Source organism: Semicossyphus pulcher, unplaced genomic scaffold (assembly GCF_022749685.1).
Source record: "Semicossyphus pulcher isolate SPU_LCO1_2020_fin unplaced genomic scaffold, fSemPul1.0.p SCAF_14, whole genome shotgun sequence".
NCBI lineage: Eukaryota > Metazoa > Chordata > Actinopteri > Labriformes > Labridae > Semicossyphus > Semicossyphus pulcher.
Window position 1 is genome coordinate 2,140,908 of NW_027211648.1, and position 15,366 is coordinate 2,156,273.

At 43.6% G+C, this 15,366-nt stretch overlaps 1 protein-coding gene across 1 annotated transcript in view; it reads left to right on the forward strand.

Annotated features, from left to right (window-relative positions):
- The window catches only part of sos2 (son of sevenless homolog 2 (Drosophila)), a 47,495-nt gene extending 33,175 nt beyond the window's left edge, over positions 1-14,320 (forward strand). Inside the window, exons 10-23 of the mRNA XM_069661527.1 lie at positions 1,245-1,900; positions 2,010-2,091; positions 2,247-2,369; positions 3,834-3,946; positions 5,528-5,750; positions 6,620-6,739; positions 6,833-6,995; positions 7,734-7,851; positions 7,939-8,111; positions 8,197-8,313; positions 9,805-10,069; positions 10,702-10,743; positions 10,883-10,986; positions 11,264-14,320. Of these exons, the coding sequence (XP_069517628.1) occupies positions 1,245-1,900; positions 2,010-2,091; positions 2,247-2,369; positions 3,834-3,946; positions 5,528-5,750; positions 6,620-6,739; positions 6,833-6,995; positions 7,734-7,851; positions 7,939-8,111; positions 8,197-8,313; positions 9,805-10,069; positions 10,702-10,743; positions 10,883-10,986; positions 11,264-11,770 (2,806 nt within the window). The 3' untranslated portion in view covers positions 11,771-14,320. The remainder of the gene's footprint in view (positions 1-1,244; positions 1,901-2,009; positions 2,092-2,246; positions 2,370-3,833; positions 3,947-5,527; positions 5,751-6,619; positions 6,740-6,832; positions 6,996-7,733; positions 7,852-7,938; positions 8,112-8,196; positions 8,314-9,804; positions 10,070-10,701; positions 10,744-10,882; positions 10,987-11,263) is intronic.
- Positions 14,321-15,366: the final 1,046 nt, after the last annotated feature.

A 15,366-nucleotide genomic window follows, 5' to 3' on the forward strand; every position in this document is an offset into this window, starting at 1 on the left:
TTCTGAGTCAATCCAAAGAAAAGGTTCATTTTTCAAACACATCGTCTTCTGTAATTTGATGCTTCATGTGAGTATGAGTCAAAACATTAAAAACAACAAACAGCACTAAAACTGATTAAACTAGCTATTTCCTTTTAACCAAACATTTTAAATGAATAACTGTAATGATGCCACTCTCTCTCATAACACAATCTCACAGCTTCCATAAGTTCATAAAGATGGGGGACGCTTAGCCGACGGAGCTTTTTCAGATTAAAGACTACGATGTATATTTCAGGTTTCAGTTTTGGCGACCGCTTAAAGTATTGAAATCACAAAGCCAAGACTTTAGTTGTCCACTATAGTGTTCTATATAAAAGGCGAGATCACATACTTTATGGTCATTCAATCTACATATTATTAAGAAATGAGAAATTACTCTTCACATGCTGCTTTGTTTTTCGGGTTTTCAAACCTGTCAGCACGCAAAATGCATGTTTATTCAGTTGTGTTATTTCAGCTCTTTAATGTTTTCACCATTAACTGTATATAAAGGTGGACGATGGTCTCACCTCCTCTGGTTGTACAAAAGTGAAGCTAATCCCCCCCGGAGCGGGCGCTGCCATCTTGCTCATCTGTATCCAGAGCGTGCGCAGTGTCGACCTTCTGCCCCTTCCTCTACCCTAAACACACCTTTACCTTGTGTCCTTGGCGTGTTGGAGCCCTCAGGTGGGCTCAGTCTGCAGCAGAACAGCTTCTTGTGTCGGTCTGAAGCAGATATTCACGCTGATGAAAAGTTCAATGACTGTAGTGTTAGTGTTAGTTACGTCTCCTCTCGCCGTTCCTCCTCTACTCTGCTACTCGGGAACAGAACGCTGCAGGAGCCCCATTTGTCAACAGAGCTGTCAATCATGAGGCCACACCCCCTTTTTATAGCATCAAATAACTAATTAAAAGTAAACTCGTCAGAAAAATGAACACTTGGACATAAATCAGCATGATAAGAACTAACTATAATGACAGAAACCATGTTGGAGAAAAATGTATTTGACGTGTAATTTGATTTTATAGTTTGACTCATGTCCCATCTGTTAACATGGAGGAGGCGGGCTTTATGAGCTATACTGCAGCCAATCAGCAGGGGCCGATAGAGAGGGTTTGGCTTCACTTTCAGGGAGCTTTCTTGTCGGCCATCTTTTATACAGTCCATTGTTCCACACTGAGCTCTTCAGTTTTCTGACTCTAACCTCCCTCCTCCCTCACAGTGAGCCCATGTACCGCCTGTACAGCAGGCAGGTCCGTAGCAAACAACTAGCCATCAAACGCATGAACGAGATCCAGAAGAGCATCGACGGCTGGGAGGGGAAAGACATCGGCCAGTGCTGCAGCGAGTTCATCCTGGAGGGGCCACTTCTACGAGCAGGCGCCAAACACGAAAGACACAACTTCCTGTTTGACGGCCTGATGATCAGCTGCAAGGCCAATCAGAGTTCACGGCTCCCTGGGTCAGGCAGCGGGGCGGAGTACCGACTGAAGGAGAAGTTTGTGCTGAGGAAGATCCGCATCGTGGATCGTGAGGACTCTGCAGAGCTGCGGCACGCCTTCGAACTGATAGGAAAAGATGAGAACTGTGCAGTTTTCTGTGCACGGACAGCGGAGGAGAAGGCGGCGTGGATGGCGGGGCTGGTGACTCTGCAGTACCGCTCCACTTTGGATCGCATGTTGGACACGGTGCTGCAGCACGAGGAGCAGGCGCATCCTCTCAGACTGCCCTCCCCGGAGGTTTACCGCTTTGCCGTGCAAGACTCTGAGGAGAATATTGTGTTTGAGGACAAACTGCAGAGCAAAACAGGAATCCCCCTCATCAAGGCCGGCACAGTGGTCAAGCTCATAGAGAGGCTCACCTACCATATGTATGCTGGTAAGCTGTGCCGAGACATTGAACACTTCTTACTCTTACTCAAAGATTTATTATGCAAAGAAGCATTGAGAAGTGTGTTGGTTATCTAACCCGTTTCATCCGTTTGTAGATCCTAATTTTGTGCGAACGTTTCTTACCACGTACCGATCCTTCTGCAAACCACAAGAGCTCGTCACCCTGCTGATAGACAGGTACGCTTCAACCAGAGGAACCGTCCTGACATTGTTTTAATGTTTGCCCATCCAAGCTGTCCAAACACTCTCTTGTCAATGTTTCAGGTAAATATCTCTCAGTGATCTGGTATTGTTAGATCCTGATATATCATGTGTCTTATTGTTTTTCTCAGGATTGAGATTCCAGAGCCCGAACCGACCGAGGAGGACCGACAGGCCCTCTGGAACGGCGACCAGCCAATGGCGGCCGAGCTCCAGAGGTTCAGGAAGGAGTACGTGCAGCCAGTCCAGCTCAGGTACAAAACTGTCAAATGTTTCTCCACGTTAAGCTCAGCTATTTTCTCTGATAACTTTGGATCCAGCAATCTCTAAAGTGTGATGGTGCCTGTTTCGATCCCGATTCATAAGGTCCCGATTTGATTCGATACCAATTTGGTTAGGGATGTTTTGGTTACGATATCAATGCACCTCTAACCTGGTGCATTATCAAACACTTGATTGTTTACAATAAGAATTGACCCCAAAGAAGTTACATCATGAGTCGTGCTGCGTTCAAGAACGCTCAGACACGTGAGTGATCAGACACGTTTTTACACATATTTTTAAAGATCGATCTCTGGATTTATGAATCAATATGAGAATCGATTCGAATGAGAAAAATCGATGTTTTAAAACCCTGTCCTACTAATGAAAGCATCTGCCGGCTCGTCGTAGTTGCTGCTCGGTTCAGTTCGTCTCTTGCTAAGTGATAATTAAACATGATACAATCCTTTTTGTTCTTTAGGCGTCCTGGGAAAGATCTAGAAAGATCCCCCAAAAGATTTTCTGTGGTTCCTGCGACAACAGGATGCTGTTAGACCCAAGCCCTTTTTAAGCATAACATGAGGAAATATTTGAGCCAAATAAAATCAATAATAAGATCAAACTTTTCCCTTATTAGATTGTTTAAATGAGACAGTTAACGTGCATATTAAAGTACATTTCTTAAGAAAAGTTCTGTCTGTTAATCTGTAGTTGATGTGTAGAAAGTTGCTAACTCTTCTCTGTCTTGTATTTCCTTCCAAAGCATTTGGCACAAAAGATTGTGTTTCTCTTTGTCCTCTGTTGTTGTTTGGTTCTTTTTCACTTTCCTGTTAAGGCCATAAATGTTCTCAGCAAGCCACAGAATACCTTTTGTGTTAGACTGTGCATCCTTATAAGGAGTAACCGGGTCGGGAATAGTCTTGTAAGTACCTTTTTAAAAGAAGGGAGAGCTTCTCAGTAACAGAGTGAGCTCAGCCGTAGTGAAGAGCTGCTGCAATAAAGTCTGTTAAAGTTCAGTCACAGAGAAACAGCTCAAACACAAGTGGGGTACAGCAGTCGCATAATGGGATGTCCAACCTCTTGAAACGGGTAGAGATAAAAATAATTCACGAGGTTTGTTAACATCTTTTCAACGTCTCCGTTAGGAAACACAATTACATTAAAACAAGACAAATTCGGACAAAAATGAGAAGAAGTTGTGATCCGTTTTGGTTAGTTAATTGTTCAATTAATATTCAATATACAATTAATATACATTCCTGCTGCTTCTATTTAATGTACACAATCTTAAAGATAATGAAAATCCTGTTAACACCAACTGAAACAGTGCAATTAAGGATTCTATTTGTTCATTATCTTTATTGTCATGTAGTCTACGATGGCCCAAATTATTGTACTTGAAGGTGTGAAATGGAGGACAGAAGTTATCATCACTGTCCCGTGTCTTTGCTTCACAGGGTTCTCAACGTTTTCCGACAGTGGGTCGAGCATCATTTCTACGACTTTGAGAACGATCCGGAGCTGAGAAGTCGATTAGAAGAGTACATCACCAGCAAAATTCAACTGCGAGGTCAGAACCATGGATATGCCTCCTTCACCATGAGCTTTGTTACACTCTTGTTGACATCCTCTTAAGGCCTCCAAGAAGTTAGGAGGAAGGAAATGCCCCGTTAGCAGCCTGCTAGCTCATAATGCTAACCCACACACAAAGGCAGCTATGGCCAAAGTTTGCTTCTGGTTCTGCTCAATTGTTAGTTTTTTGTCTTGTAAATTCCCACCTGGAGTACGACGGGAAGTCATCTCTGCAGGAATCGAACTGTAGTCTTGCAAAAAGTGACCCGGCAAGAATCTGACGTTCTGTAAAATCCCATAGACGTGACTGCAATGTCTTTATGACAGGGTTCAAACTTTTAAAAAGTGTATTAAGTAAGTCTTTCTGGGTCCTCTTGTGTTTGGTGGGCATTACAACAATCATTCAATGGTTTCTTAACATGGATACAAAGTGATATACATTGATCTGTAACATACTCTTTAAGATGTGCCTTTATTTTGACATTCCTATTGCACGTCTGCATCACTGTTTCCATTGAAGAGCCATCTATACTATATATGTTGACTTGACTGATAAATCTGTCAGGCTCTAATCTCTATTTGCAGATTCTATACAGAAATGTAGAATCTGTACGCAGGGGTGTAGATTGTTAATACAGGAAGTGTTCTGGCTTCTGTTTGTAATCCGAGTATTATTGACCAATCATGTATCAGCAGGCTGCGACGTATGCAGGGAAAAGCGTCTGTGTGGAGAGCAAAAGCAGGCGGGACGAAATGTGCCGTAATGACATCCACGCTCCCATCAGCGTCATCTGCCGACTATTTAGCTTTTTATTTATCTCAACTTGAGACAAAGTCCCTGAACATTGTGTCACAAAAGATGTTCTGCGTTTAGATTTCCCGACTTCCTCGAATGCATCATAAATGATGGCTCCGCCCTCTGTCTCATGTTAAGTAGTTTCCTTCTCCTCTTGAGGACAGACCTGACAAAGCTTCATGTTGTTCCTAATCTGCATCATGATGTTGTTCTTTCAGCAAACTGAAGAGCCGTTAATTATAGTTTCTGTTTGGGCTTCATCCCGCTGCAGTAAGCCAGAGTGCAGCCTCTGTGTAACTTCCTGTTTACAGTGAGACTGAGACTCAGCACAGACAGATGAACGGGTGCTCCTCCGGGGGATGGGACGAACCGAGAGATGACAGCGTTTATTTAGCAGACACATCTGGAGGGAGAATTTACCTTCACTTTGATCTGAACACACGGTCGCTTCTGGAGCTGCTGACTGGACTGTAAACAATGCAGCGCACGGAGGAGGACGTCTGGGCTGGAAGTCGTTTGTCACTAAACACTGGCTACATCAGACATGCCCAACATATTCAACGTTGTCCCCAGAGGATAGCCGATGGCTGAGATCCGTCAGGCTGTGATATTTTCTGGCCTCTTAGAAATAAATTAGCAGAGTAAAAATGTGTTGGATTTAGAAAAAATGGAAATTGTGATTTACACCCCTGATAACACAATAACACTTGGAGCTGGCAACATGAAATTTGTCTTGAAGTGTAAAGCTTGGATGTTTTTATACGTTGTGTTTCCTGTTTTTAGGCAAATCCATGAGAAAGTGGGTCGAGTCCATCAATAAAATCATCAAGAGGAAGCTGCAGACGCAGTCCAACGGCGTCAGTCACAACATCACCTTCGAGAGCCCGCCCCCTCCCATCGAGTGGCACATCTGCAGAGCCGGACAGGTGGACTCCTTTGACCTCATGACCCTTCATCCTATAGAGATCGCCCGTCAGCTGACTCTGCTCGAATCGGAGCTGTACAGGTGAGTCACTGTCACAGAGAGCAGGTGAAGACTTTAAGTTTGTGACCGGACTAGTGGTGGGTAAAATGTTGATGATTTTATATTATTATGGTTTTACACGTTAAAAGAAGTTAGTCCAATGGGGCGGGATGAACTGTGCCCATGTTGTAGATCAGATGTGGAGGGAATTTTTATTCCTGATATTAAACATTCAGACTCCACACGCACTTCCCCTCCGTTTGAGCGCTCAAGTGGAGGTTCAGTCACACCGATTGCTGTCCAAAGCCTCTGAGTGTGGAGTGGGAGTGGGTTGTTAAACCCTCCACCAGTGAGTCTACACCGCTGCTGACTCAGTGACCAGCTGTAACGCCCCGTTATGATTGTCATGAGATGAGAGACCCGCTGTGGATTAAAGTTCTGTGTTATTGCACCGGACTGTCGTGGTGAAGAGGGAGCTGACCCGTAAGGGGGAAGATCTCAATTTACCTATCACTTTGGGTAGAGACCGAAAGAAGGAGATCGAAATGAGTTTCCTCCGCGGGGTTTGTGGGCTCAGCCTTAAAGATGGGGTAAGGAGCTCAGACATCAGGAGGGAGCTCGGAGTAGAATAGCCTCATAAACCGTTTTCTTGTCCAGAAACGATAGAAGTAAGTGTTTTATTTTTACAGTGACGGTTATAAAAGCTCAGCACTTCGTTAAATTAACATAACAAACATAAAATTAGCAAACTTTTCCGAATTTCCAGTCACATGATTTACCTACTACCACTGGCTGGACCTGCACTGTTCTCCCCATATGTGTTGTAATAAGGCTACTATACAGATAAATGTGAGCAACATGACATTTGCTAAAGTGAAAGTATGAAAACTAAAAACCCACTTCCTCATCAGAGCTGTGCGGCCGTCCGAGCTGGTCGGCAGCGTCTGGACCAAAGAGGACAAAGAGAAGAACTCGCCCAACCTGCTCCGCATGATCCGCCACACCACCAACCTCACACTGTGGTTCGAGAAGTGAGTCTGTCGATTCAGAAACATCCAGAATCGTGTCAGAGTCTTGGGTATAAAAAAGAAATATCTGTAACTGTGTTTGGGGGTCGTTCTCAGGTGTATTGTCGAGACGATGAACCTGGAGGAGCGGGTGGCGGTGCTTTCACGGGTCATCGAGATTCTGCAGGTTTTCCAGGAGCTCAACAACTTCAACGGTGTGCTGGAGGTGGTCAGCGCCATCAACTCTGTCCCGGTCTACAGGCTCGACCACACCTTTGAGGTGAGTAAAAACCAAAATAGGACATCACACTCTGAAGATTGACAAAGAAAAAACTCTGCAGGTGTGAGGCTACATTAGCCACTACTAGCATAACATACCTGAATTAAAGGCCAAACTGTTGCTGGTTTAGTTGCTGTGTGGATAATGTAGTTCCCGTGTTTTGACCAGGAAAAATATGTTAAATAAATGAGAACACGTGTCTGGTTCTGCTGCATTGATTGTGACAAATCGATGAGTATGAATAAGTCTCTTAACATTAGCATGCTTACAAATGAACAGGTGGAATGCTCAGCTAAAAATAATGGATGAAGAGTTGAAATTATAAGCTAAAAATATTAGATAAACATTTGAAATAATTGCAGAGTAGCAGTCTTGCAGTCTTAGCTAAAGCAGGTTAAAATATCAACATTTAACCTTTGCCTGTTTATTTTTCCGGAGTTAAAATCTGGACATTTTCTTGTATTTAGGGACATATCACAACATTTAAAGGTCACAGAAAAAACTCTATATTTTTCTGATAATCTCATAATTTGTATTTGAACATTCCCATGAATGTCTTTGTGGTGGAATTAAATGTATAACTTAAATTCATTTAAGCCAAACAAAAAGAGCAGAATTGTTCGTATCCAGTTGCTGAGTTTTACCTGTTTCTACTTTATGTTACTGCACATTAATGTTCCTAAAAACCTGAACCATCCAACATAATTCATGGGACTTCTACGCCCTCCTCCTCCACAGGCAATACCAGAGAGGAAAAAGAAAATCCTAGAAGAGGCTGTGGACCTGAGCCAGGACCATTTTAAGAAATACTTGGCCAAACTGAAGTCAATAAACCCACCCTGTGTGCCTTTCTTTGGTAAGTCTTCCACTGTGTCACTTTGGATCTACTCTAAAGAAAACAGTCGTCTTCTCTGAACCACCGTAAAACTATTCTTTCCTTCAGGTATCTATTTAACCAACATCCTGAAGACAGAGGAGGGCAACCCAGACTTCCTGAAACGCCACGGAAAGGAGCTCATCAACTTCAGCAAAAGGAGGAAAGTGGCTGAGATCACAGGCGAGATCCAGCAGTATCAGAACCAGCCGTACTGTCTGAAGGTGGAGCACGAGATCAGGGTGAGCCTGCAGCCTAACACTATCGCCTCTGTCCTTTCAACAAGTCTCAAAGATCCTGAACTCTGTTTTTTTCCTTCCTGCACAGAGGTTTTTCGAGAACCTGAACCCGATGGGCAACAGGAGTGAGAAGGAGTTTGCAGACTACCTGTTTGAAATGTCTCTCGATATTGAGCCACGGAACTGCAAGCAGGCTCCTCGATTTGTGAGTGTTTGTTCTGCAGCAGTAAAGGAGTTTTTCTTCGCGGTGCAGTTTTAGCTTCAGTTCTGTGCCCATCCATCCATTATCTATGCATATCCTGTTCAGGGTCGCGGGGGGCTGGAGCCTATCCCAGCTATCATTGGGCGAAGGACGGGGTTACACCCTGGACTGGTCGCCAGTCAATCACAGGGCCGACACATAGAGACAGACAACCTTTCGCACCCACACCCACACCTATGGGCAATTTAGAGTCACCAATTAACCTTACAAGCATGTCTTTGGACTGTGGGAGGAAGCCGGAGAATATTAAAATAAATTAATTTAAAGACCTAATCTGGAAGATTTTCATTTAAATATGTTGTTGTCTGTTATGTCACTATCCATAATGAGGTAACACATGGTGACTGAGCCTGTGGCCCACTGATGAAAGCCTTTGCATTTGCAGTATATAGTATTATAATGGACTGAGTGTCTGCGGCGACATTCATGAAAAAAATCACGAGCGGCGCCCAGTTAGTGACGCGTTTTCCATCAGCCAGCAGTGGTTGGTCTGCCAGAGAGGGTAGGCGGAGCTAAGCGGCTGCTTTTCCGCTCTCTGCAAGTGTTGCGAGTAAACAGTAATCTACTATGGCTGAACAAACAAAGAAAAGATGGATGACTACAGATACAACTTCAACAAGAAGTGAAAATCCAAAGAAAGAGAAACAAACTCGACGCTCAGATGAAGCAAACAGTCTGAAAAGGAAAGCGACCGTCAGCCAGGAAAATCAAGAGTTATAACCGGGGGCCGACCGTGGACGTCTGGTTATCTGGGACGTATGCACCTGCAATTGCTTGTTATCACCATAAGGTGCCGCCAAAGAGAACGGAACTGAGAAGTTTGAGATTATCACTTTAAGACATAAAAACAGGACAAATCAGCACAGTACTTGACAGCCAGGCATCCCTATATACACATGTACTGCACAACGATAATGCATTATAAGTTGCATATAAACACATCAGAAACCCTCTTTCAAAGGACAAATAAATATACAATGACTGTGATTACAAACTCAGATCATACACCTTAGTTATGGCTTTAAGTTTTTCATGAGAACATGAAAGAAAAAGAAATGCAAAAGGGCAGCCAAAGGACCCCCGGAGCGGGCGCTGCCATCTTGGGCATTTGGAGCCAGAGTCTGTGCAGTGGAGAACGGCTGGTGGAGCCGCAGTATGAAATATTGGATTTGTTTAAATCTCCTGATGTTTGTGCTGCACAGAGCTGGAGTTTTGTTAAGAGACATGGAAACCGTGAGCCTTAATAATTCAACAGCAACATCTGTTTCAAGACACAATGTCCCATCAGTTATCCACACCTCTCACTGAGAAGATGTTTCATTGGGAGTGTTTCTTAGGTCTTAAGGAGTTAAGAGTTAATTTAATCTTGCTCCTTGTAAATCAATTTTGGAACCAGGAACAGGGCAGTAAAATGGTCTGTGTCTCCTCTTGCAGCCCAGGAAGACCATGTACACTCTGAAATCCCCGGGGATCCGGCCTGTACGAACGTCTACCTCTGGCACCCTGAAGGGCCACCCCGTCCCCCTGGAGAGGGAGCCTCCACATAAGATCACCTTCCGGAGCATCGCCGAGACCGAGCCGGAGATCCCAGCTTCGGCCTCGGTGCCCACCTCCCCGAACACGCCAACCCCTCCGCAGTCCGCCTCCTCCGACATCAGCTCAGTATTCATGGAGCACGACCCCAGCAGCTCCTACGGCGGTGAGTTCGGTTCACGCTCGTCACATTTTGTATTGTTCCGCTTCCTGAACAGAAGAAGTAATGTGTTGTTCAAGTTAGTGATTATCTAAATGAGTTTATTTACATAGAAAATAGGGCATTCTAATGCCCCTAGTGGTACTTTGGAGGACTGCAGTGGATACTTGAGTTGTTAAATGTGGATGTAAAAAATATTAGACATGAATTACTCCTAAAATATTTTTACTATAAGTTAAAGAGAAAATGTGCAATAAACCCTATTCAAAATGTTATATTCCTATTTTCAATGCAATCATTAACCTACATAAAGTGTCAAAACAAACGCAGTCACGCTGGAGTTTGTCTCTTTGTAAAGTTGTTTAAATAGTTTAGATATTTAATGACTCAAATCAAGAAAATTGCTTTTTTTTTTAACAATACAGCTGAAAACACGGAGAAAGAAGTGAAAAACAGTAAAAAAAAATAACCCAAAAAACAGAGATCAGGAGGAGTACTTTTAACACATAATTTAAAGGGAGAGGTTTGTAGGGAAGAAGAGAAAATGGTTAATTAAAAATAAACTGTGAATAAAACTTAAACTGATGCACCTTTCCTGCGACACAAGATCTTCATCTTCTCTATTTTGGATTCTACAGGAAGCAACTCCATATTTGCTCCAGTTCTTCTGCCGCCTTCAAGTGAGTGCACGCTTTTATTTTAGCCTGATAGTTTTCTGTGTGGCTGCAGCGAATCATTCTCACTATGACCAGGGCTTGTTCTTGATCTTTTATCTGAACTGTTGTTTTAATCGAACAGTGTCTTCTTTTCTTTCCTCAGAGTACCAGTCCGTGTCCTGCGGCAGCCTCCACCAGCTCGGGGAGGAGCTGCTAAAGCCGCCTCCTCTGCCGCCACGAAGGAAAGACGCCATGTCTGACGCAAAAGTAAGAAGATGCCATCTCTTACCTCCAGCGACACGCATATAACATATTACATAACGTATTTTGATTTTATAGTTTGACTCATGTCCCATCTGTTAACATGGAGGAGGCGGCCTTTATGAGCTATACTGCAGCCAGTCAGCAGGGGGCGACAGAGAGGGTTTGGCTTTAATTTGAGGCAGCTCTCATGTTATCCGTCTTTTTATCCAGTCTGTGGCTCATACATGTATATATTTTTTTTGAGACACTTCTGATCTCCATGTGTCTCTGTGCCTCTCAGCTGAGCTCCAGGTCCGACAGCCCCCCGGCCATCCCTCCCCGGCTGCCCCCTCCTCTGCCCAGGAATCAGCCTCGACCGCCGGTCTACAATGGCCCCCCAATGGACGGCCCCCTGCCCAGCCCTCCTCCCCCGCCACCCCGCGACCCTCTGCCCGACACGCCTCCTCCGGTGCCCCAGCGGCCCCCGGAGATCTTCATCAACTACCCCCTCAACCTACAGCCCTCCCCGGTGGGCCGATACCACTGGGACTTCAGCAGCTCCCCCAGCTCCCCAAACACCCCACCCAGCACGCCGTCTCCTCGCATCCCCAGGCGGAGCTGCCCGCTCAGCGCCAGCCAGAACAGCCTCTGCCCTCTACCTGTTCCCATCACCGCTCCGCCGGTGCCCCCGCGCCACAACTCCAGCCCACAACTCCCCAAACTCCCACCAAAGACATACAAAAGGGAGCTGCTGCAGCCGCCGCTACAAGGCCTCTCATTGGTGGAGAACACCGACAGCAGCCAGTGAGTCTGCGTTACCTTTTAACACCTTAAAATGCAAACTTTAAACTGTCTCCTGCAAACTACGACACAGTGGACTAAACAGCTACTGATCAGAAAGAATTACTCGACTCTACTTCACCCGCCCGCCCTCCGCATCGACCAATCACCTCCCTCCGCTGTGCCTCTCAGGGGATCGGTAGCTCCGCCTTCATCAGAAACCCTCTGTGCCAATGAGAAACCCACACCGGTGTGCCAGCTAATAAACAACAAGGAGTTGAGTGTTTGTGTCTGTTTGTCGAGTACGGGGCGGGATCGTCTGCTCCTGATAAAAGTTCTCACCCCTTACACTCTTTACTTACCCTCCCCTACTTACCCCTCCTCTGTTAGGGAGGGGTAAATGTGGGCGGGGCCTTGGACTTTGTAGCCTCAACTGTCATGCTTTAGTTCCTTTGGGCATTGACATCATGTGGAGTCCTGCTGCAGCTCACAGATTTTTACCACCTCTCCTCGTAGCTCTTTCACAGTGTGTGTGTGTGAGCAGCAGACGTTTCCATTGACTTGTTTTTTCCTACAAACAGTTGCCAAAGTCTTATTTTATGCAGGGGGATAAGGGATTTTCTTTTTTAAACAAATGTGACATTAAAAGAAATGCGTAAATGAGGCGACACTGAATCCCCCACCTTGTATCTCAACTGAACACTGTGACTGTAAAGACATGAGTCAAACTGTCTGACTGTTGTTGTGTCTGAAGACAGGCCTCTCCACAGCCACAAAATGTTGCCTTTTTAAAAAAAATCCAACAGCGGTGACCTCTGACCCCAGGCTCCGGTCCTCTCGGGGCGCCCGGATGGGACAGCAAGAGCCGAGAACACTCCATTTGCACATCGAGTTTGAGTAAAGTCAGCAGGTTTCGATGAGAAAATATCCCTCTGCAGAGTGCGAGAGAGGGAGGACCACCACGATTTCAGACCGCACCGATCCACAACGAAGACAAGGAGACAAAAAAGAGTTTTTCTGCCTTGAATTTTCGAAAAGCTGATGTCTTAAACGATCTGTGCGCCGCTGTCTTGACACTGTGCTCTTCTCCAAAAGCCCTCATGACCAACTGTTCTTCTTTGGTATCCAAACTCAGCACTATTGGCCTGCAAGCTCCCACCAGAGCTGGGTCAGCGCCCCCTAGTGTCTGCTCTATATACCTTAAAACACACCCATGAAAAAGAGGAACTTTTAAACCCAACTTCTTTCTCTCAAAATTTCTGTTTTTCTGCTTGAAAACATTTAGTTTCACTTTGGAAAGACTGAAATAATCCATGCATCATGCTCAGATGTGCCTTTTTATTTTGTTTTCTACTTCACAGAAATAAGCAAATGGTGTCTAAAATGCTAAAAAATAAAGTTGCCTATGTAATGTTTAGAACAAAGCTATACACTATGAAATTGTACATGTTTGTGGATACTGTGTATATATAACATGTATACACTAACTAAATAATTTGTATAAAGTGACATGGTTTTTTCCCCCTGTTGTATTGTACTCTCATCCGCATCTGTTCAGTTGAATTTTGCCTAATAATCCAATGCTGCTACAGTCGGATAAAAAAAACTAAAAAACAAAAACAAACTAAGAAAAAAACAGGTCACTGTCACTAACTTACTTACAGACAATCTCCAGTTGAAACACTGGGAGTATTAACTGAGGAAAGCCATTTTTTCTTCCCTGCCCCTTAGCTGTTTTAAAGCAATGAGAAAAAAACACAGTTCAATATGCCAAGCACTTACTAAGACGTGTGCTTCACTTTGTACATCCTACTAATTGCCTTTTCTCCTTTTCAAAGATTTTTTAATGCTAACACTCATTAAACAGAGGTTGGAGTTGTATTAAAGATGCAGTTGAATATATGCAGACCTATATTCAGTTGCGAGTATTTGAGCATAGTGAAGAATTGGACTTTTTTTCTGCGAAACACACTTTGTGCACTTTAGGCTGTACTGTTGAAGAGCCACAGTTGATATAGGTCATGTTTGTAAAATGCAGCGGTCCTATGCAACTGTTCCAACTCACTTTCTACATGGATCGGGGCAGAAAAGCACGAGTCAGCCGCTCACTTTTACCCCCATGATGTTTGTAAAAAAAAAACGCAGAAACTCCTGACGATGTCTGAGCACCATGAGCTGGCTTTCAGCAACATTTTTAAAAGATGGCTTGTGCCCTTTTTCTCCTCGCTTCAAGCCCTTCTCCTCCTCGTCTTGATGGATGATTCAAATCTGTGATCAAACTAGAGATAAAAAAGGGAGGTTCTGGAGGATTTTAATGGAAAGATGAAGTCGAAACACTTCACTGTCTGAACTCATGTTCTGTCCATTTCCCAAGTCAGTATTGGTGGGGTTAATTTTGCCAAATTTTTGTTTTCTGTTTGTTTTTTTTACACCCCAGCCCCGACAGAATAACAGATTGGTTTTCCTCCTGGTGGCACTGTAACAGCTTGATCCAGCAGTCAGTTTATTTGATGGTATGTGGCCTTTTAACTGCTTTGTATTAATGGTCTTGATGAGATTAATAAATCACCCAGTCTTATTTTGTACTGAACTACTCATTTCTCTCCGTGTTTTTTTCTCTTTATTTGTCAATTCACCTTTCTTATTTAAAGTACAGTTGTTAAATAATATTTTTACCTTTTTATTGGATTGTTAACTTACTGAGCACCATAAAGCGAACGTTCACTAAATCAATCTTACTCATTATTTTTATCTAGCTAGCCAACTTGCTCATCTAGATAGTAAGCTTGCTAGATGAACAAGCTAGCTGGTTTGCTCATGTAGCCAGTAGGCTTGAAGACACGATCGACGTTGCTATTTTAAATACGCAGCTGCTAGCATCCTGTTAGCTAAGCTTAGCTAGCCATTTACTGTAAACGGAGAAGCTTAATCCATCAAATAAAACCTCTTAAGTTTCGTATTTAACACTTCATAAATCCTTTGTTCAATCTGTACAAAAAAACCCACCATAATTTCATGGTGTTGCGCAACGTAACGTTACCGGACTTTTTCGTACCTCGGTGTAATACATTTTTGCGGTATGCTTAAAAAAAGATGGTAAAACGACGGATTGCTGTTTCAAACATCATTATTTGGGGGACAAATTAAATAAACTAAGTATACCGTGGTAGTTAGTGAGCATCAGGGGTGCTGGTAGGCGGATTTTGATCAATTTAATTTATGTACTAAACTAAACTTCGAGCTTAAGCGTCATATTTAGCTAATTTGCTATTATAATCGGAAGTGTTGTAAATTTTTCCTTGACTGCTTCAAACGTTAAATTTAACTATCATCCGTAAATTTCTAAAGTAAAACATATTGAGCCGTCCTTCGGCAGCACGTGTAACACTGTCTCACCTGTCCTGCGTTGAAATTGTTCAAAATAAATAAATACGTAGACCAGGTAACATAAGGAAAACGAACTTAAACTATCAAAAGTTTAAAAAACGTGGCTGGTATACTATTATATATCGTATCATTAGATATAACTCATGCATTAAGGCATTAAGGCTGCGTTGGAGCTCATTTTGCAGAGTACTGGACTTTTAGTATTTTCTCTCTGGATTAATCTGCTCATTATTTTCT